General features: G+C 44.9%; 1 protein-coding gene across 5 annotated transcripts in view; it reads left to right on the top strand.

Moving 5' to 3' along the window:
- Nucleotides 1-3,299, top strand: part of CYFIP2 (cytoplasmic FMR1 interacting protein 2) — a 129,119-nt gene extending 125,820 nt beyond the window's left edge. For all 5 annotated transcript variants that reach the window (XM_040443222.1, XM_040443238.1, XM_040443231.1 and 2 more), the window contains one exon: nucleotides 380-3,299. In XM_040443222.1, coding sequence (XP_040299156.1) covers nucleotides 380-547 — 168 coding nt within the window. In that variant the 3' untranslated portion in view covers nucleotides 548-3,299. The remainder of the gene's footprint in view (nucleotides 1-379) is intronic.
- Nucleotides 3,300-6,000: the final 2,701 nt, after the last annotated feature.

Consider the following 6,000-nt stretch of genomic DNA (forward strand, 5'->3'; position numbering starts at 1 on the left):
TTGAAAACACCATACTGTCTCCATTGAATGTTTTTTTGCACCCTTGTTAAAAATCCTTTGACCATATATGGAGGAGTTTATTTCTTGGCTGTCTATTCCATTGATTTGTGTGTCTGTCTTCATTCCAGTGCCATACTATTTTGATGACTGTAGCTTTGTAGTAAGTTTCAAAACTCACAAAGGGCTTTATGGCCAAGTTAAGATTTGATTGCTTAGTTCTGGAAACCAATACAAGGCCTTTAAGCAAGACAGTGATGTGATCATTGAAGCATCAAGACCCTGGACCCCAACCTCACTGAACTCTTCTCTTGCTCTTCCTTTTTTTTCCCCTCTGTCCCTTCCTCCTGCCCCTAACCTGCACATCCCTGTCCTTCTGCAGCCACTGAAGAAGATGGCGGACAGAATTAGGAAGTACCAGATCTTGAACAATGAGGTTTTTGCCATCCTGAACAAGTACATGAAGTCCGTGGAGACGGACAGCTCCACCGTAGAGCACGTACGTTGCTTCCAGCCACCCATCCACCAGTCCTTGGCCACCACCTGCTAGGCGGAAGGTCCTGCAGACCCTCGACCTGGAGGAGAAGAAGCAGGAGAGAGAAAGCCATGGCCAGCCTGCAACAGGGTCCTCCTGGACAGCATATGGGATAGGCCTGGACACAAACAAGAACCTCCCCAAACACATCTACACCTCCCAAGGGCTGGGCCTGTGCATGCTCTCCCATGACATCTCCATGGTGGTTTCTCCATAGCGTAAATGAAAAAAAAAAAAATCAAAAGAAACAGGGCAGTATGTGCTTTTTCTTTTCTTTTTTTCCCCCTCAGCTGTATTAAGAGCCCTAGTCTCACCCCTTCTCCATCTCACAGCCCCACCCCACATCCATGGTTGCTTCTCAAGACCCCCTCCCAAATGGTGACCTCCTACCCAGTGCCCACACGTGACCTCAGAAGTGAAGTCTCAGAGCGGAGAAAAGAGCATGGCCATAACCCGAGATACCAGCCTGAGCTGACAGGAGTATGTCCACGTACCGACTTCCTCTCCTCCTCTGGCTCCCTCCCCGCATTTTCCCAGGTGACATCTCCCCCTGCTCTGGGTGCCAAGGATTCTAGCACCCACAGCAGTCATGGACCAGACACTGAGAGCCATGGGAAACAGAAGACGAGGTTCCTGGTACTGACACCATGATAGATGGTGGTGGCCCTGGCTGTCCCTGGACTCCCCAAACCCCACTCCCCTCTCAGGGTGCTCCTAGAGAGAACTCAGAAGTGCATTCATAATCGTATCTTACTTAGTGAAGTTATGGTAGGAAGATGGTCAGGCCTGTTGTGCAGAAACAGTATTTATTAACACAGCCAGGAATTCCATAGCCCCAAACAGAAAGCCATTAGACCATCTCAGCTTGGTGAGGAGGCGGTTCCTTTATTCATCAATCAAATACTGTGAGTACCAAGCTGCACAGGGCAGTGGATGCTGGGGATGCAGCATGGAACAAGTCAGTCATGCACTGCCCACCGCATTAGCCAGTGACCAAATTAGGGACAACTTCTCTGCACAGACTCTCATCAAGGAACATTCCCATGAGAAAGAAAATATTAAGGGGTTATTTCAACAGAAGTCCAAAACATATTGGAGTCAGGGAGGTGAGGAATATAAATAACACTTGTCAATGAGCTTTTAGTACCAGGATGCACTCCCAGAAAAGGAGTCCTGTTCTACTGAATCAGTACTTCCATTGTCCTAGAAGCTGAAAGATTCCTAGGACATTTTATCTTTTACTCTCAACATCCTTAGTTCTCTTTAACTAAGATTTTGAGGCCTGGGGCATATCGCACAGGGGCATATCTATGTGCATTTCTCAGACTCAACCAAAACTCTGCAGAATCTCCCAGTGAGCATAGGGAGACTGGTTAGAAGGATGGAAGGCTTTGGGAATGAATGTCTCATTACAGAGCACCTCTTGCTGAAAGAAGCCTGGGACCCTGAGCTTGTAAGAAAATAAAAGTGAGACATTTGATATCTCATCCCCAACCCAGGGAGGAAAAGAAAAGTGAGAAAAATAGAACAATAATGATCCCCTCCCTTAGGGTGGATGAATGGAAATGGTTACCATTAACAGATGGCCCATTTTAACCCCATGGAAAGAGCAAAACAGTCCATAGCAAGAGGTTGTGTGATACACTGTGCCCACCAGGGAGGAAAGAAGGGCTCATCAAATGTGGTCCAAAGGCCTATATCAACATGTCCTGAGACTAGCACATTGGATGCAGATTCCTGGGCCGTACCTCAAACCAATTAACCAGAGTAAGGGAAATCTGCACTATCCACAAGCCCTCTTTGTTGTACTGTTGCACAAGGAAATCTGAGGACCACTGCTGTAGAAGGTCTTTCCACCACTAGGGCTTTGAGCTCCTTCTGAGCCATGAAAGAAAATATTTGTAGGGTAGGAAAGTGATTCAGGGTGGACCGGCAGATCCTCTCATCCTTAGATGCGACTTCCTATTCTGATTTTTAAATTTTTTTCTTCTTGGTGACCATAGATGCGCCAAAGGCAAAAGGGAGAGGCTACACACACCGCATGATAGAACTACATGGTGGAACACACCTTCAAAACCCACAAAAAAAAAAAAAATCTCTAAGCTACAGAGAATCTTCAGTCCTGTCCGGGGACAGTGGCTCTTTCAGATAGGTGACTGGCTATTAAGTCCTAGAGATTATTCCAAATCCATGATCATTGCCTTTGTGGAGATTTGGGTCACCCATTTGAGGAGACTGCTATTTCAATAACCTGTCCTTCCTGTTCTGCATCTGTAACCCTGAATTTGACCCCTTGGGTAGAATCCTATTATCCTCAAGAGACTTGATCCTGGTAAATTGAGGTCTTCACCTAAATGAAAGACATTTCATTTCCCTGGCTCGCCAGCAACATTTATTTATGAATACCAAACAGCTTTAATATTCTTTCCTCCCTGGTATTACTGCCTCCTTTTGATTTGATTTTTTTGTGTGTCTAAGAAGCAGGAAAAAAAAATCTTAGGTTTTAAAAAGTTTAAAAAAAAATTGTTTCAAAAACTGTCAAATGTACCATATTTGTATTAAGAGTTGCTGGGAATTTTTGTACAATGAATTTACATTTATTTATGGTGACTTATATTTACGCTTGTGATCAAATCATGATGTTAAATTCTTAAATCATATTTGCTATGCAGCTGAAGATGATATTTTGCTTTGTATTTTGGGGTACCTGTGTTGAGTTGATAAACATTTCCATCTCTACATCTCCATTAAAACTTCCAAACCAGCATCTTGGTCTTGATTCCTGGTCCTGTTCCAGGGCTCCTTGATCTGTGGAAGGCCACATGAACACGATGACTGAGGAAACAGTCTGAAAGAAAATGGAAGGTGATAAAGGTATAGCTGGTCATTGTGCCCTAAACTAATGGCTGGCTTTGCTTTCTCACTGGAGGCATTACCTTTACAAATTGGTTTATACTAGATAAGATACTGGCAATAGTTGCTGCTCTTCAGAATTCCATGGTCTCACTGAGTGATCTCTATTTTAAGAGGAAGGATGGGAACTAATGTGTGCAGGCAGCATGCTAAGTCCTATTCTTCCATTCCTTTGAATCAGCCACAGTCACTTTATGTGCTGTATCCCACCTTGGACAGACAGGCTGTGCAGTGTTCACTTTCACACCGTTGCTAAGTGACCACTCTGATTGGTACCCAGCTTCAAAGCCTGAGTTTTTGCTGTCATGCTAATGGACTGGTCAACCAGTCCTGACCCCAAAACTAGACTTTGGGCCACTGGACTTTGCAGGGCTTTGGGTGAGGGAGATTGAGCAGAGCCTGGGCTCAGGAGGAGGCCCAGCATGGTGGCAAGGGAGTTACCAGGCTGAAGGTACCTCTCACACTCCTCAGAAAGGATGACACCAGAAGAACACTATAAAGTTGTGTGTGAAACTGACACCAGTGTGTGGAGTCTCATGTTTTTCACAGCAGCAGCTTTCCCAAAGGCCACTCACAAAGACGAGTCCTAGGTCATTGGTGACTCCCCCTCGCCTGTGGCCTGGGGTAACCCTTTAATCTCTCAGGGCCTCCATTTCCTTATCTTCAAATTGGACAAAATGATCTGAGTTCCTTTCCAGTTCTAATATCCTGATTTCAGGTAATGTCCCAGTGGCCTACATTGAGGGGCGTACTTCACAAACTTGAAGACTTTCTCAGCCATGTGTTGCCACTTCCAAGGATTCTCATCGTTAGAGGTTGTACATTTGAGCTGGTGTAGTTGGGGCACAGTTGGTATTAGTCCTGAAAGATGCTCGGTGGTAAGAGGGTTCTGTGGTCACATGGACGTGGGGAACGGCTCATGCTGTTTCCCTTCTCGAAGATCCGCAATGCTCTGAGTCCTGCAGCCTAATCAGCCTGGAATAACACCACACCACGCAGTGACCATGACTTCGGAAACCCCTTTCTCTGCAACACGAATGATCCTCTCATGAACGTACCTTGAAAACTACTGGGCTAAGAACATGGAAGTCTGTGTTAGATGCAAACAAAACAACAAGCACCAAAAACTCCCACAGGAGGGGTGCGTGGGTGACTCAGGCGACAGACTCTTGGTCTCAGCTCAGGTCATGATCTCACAGTTTGTGAGTTCGAGTCCCACATCGGGCTCTGTGCTGATAGTGCTGAGCTTGCTTGGGATTCTCTTTCTCCCTCTTTCTCTATGCCCCTACCCTATTTGCACTCTCTCTGTCAAATAAAGAAACTCAAAAAACAAAAAAACTCCCACAAGAGAAGGACCACTGACTTCACAATTTGTGAAGCAGGGACCTGCCAAAGTAGGGAAGGGTTTCAGATGGAAAGGGGAAGCATTTTCACGATGGGAGAGAATAGGGCAGAGGAGTGTATTCATTTGCTAGGGCCGCCATAACAAAACACCACGGACCACGTGGCTTAAACAACAGAGATTTACTTTCTCACAGTTCTGGAGGCTAGAAATCCATGAGCAAGGTAACATCAGAGTCGGTTTCTTCTTTTTTTAATTTTTTTTTTTTTAAAGTTTATTTATCTTTCGGGGGAAGGGGCAGAGAGAGAGGGAGAGAGAATCGTAAGCAGTTTCTGCACCATCAGCACAGAGCAGGGCTGGTTTCTTCTAAGCCTCTCTCCTTGGCTTTTAGATGCCGTCTTCTCCCTTGGTCTTCACATGGTCTTCCCTCCGGGTGTGTTTGGGTCCTGATTTCCTCTTCTTTAGCAGGACGCCAGACATATTGCATTAGGATGCATTCATGTGACCTCATTTTACCTAAACGACCTTGTTAAATAAAAGCTCTGTTGTCAAGTACAGTCCCATTCCGAGGTACTGGGGGTTAGGATTTTAACATAGGAATTTGGGAGTAGGGGGCACAATTTGGTTTATAACACCAGAGAAGAGGAAGGCTAGATCTGAAAAAGCCGTTGCCTCTGGGGGCCCTGAACTTGTTCGAAGGCTGGGATGCCATTGCTTTGAGAAACACATCTTGAATACTATTTGCAAAACTATATAATCAATTATGGCCACAGACCTAAAGGAACTTCTGGAGTTGTAGAAAGGATTTTTAAAAATGCACATAGTGAACAAGAATGTAAAGGAGAATATGTTGATTCTAATAATCACTAGATTATTTATTTATTGAGTTTTGTCATGCCAGGCATCAGAAAAAGTGCTCTTAGGGGTGCCTGGGTGGCTCAGTCAGTTAAGCATCTGACTCTCGATTTTGGCTCCAGTCATGATCTCACGATTCATGGGTTCAAGCCCCCATCAGGCTTCGTGCTGGTAGTGTGGAGCCTGCTTGGGATTCATTCTCTCTCTCTCTCTCTCTCTCTCCCTCTCTCTCTCTCTCCCTTTATCTGTCTCTCTCTCTAAGTACATAAATATTTAAAAAACACAAAAAATAAGTTTTTATTCACTTAAATATCACAACTTATAGGAGGTAGGCACTATTATTTGCACCCACTTTACA

This window comes from Herpailurus yagouaroundi, unplaced genomic scaffold (assembly GCF_014898765.1).
Source record: "Herpailurus yagouaroundi ecotype Mexico unplaced genomic scaffold, PumYag 29, whole genome shotgun sequence".
Taxonomy (NCBI): domain Eukaryota; kingdom Metazoa; phylum Chordata; class Mammalia; order Carnivora; family Felidae; genus Herpailurus; species Herpailurus yagouaroundi.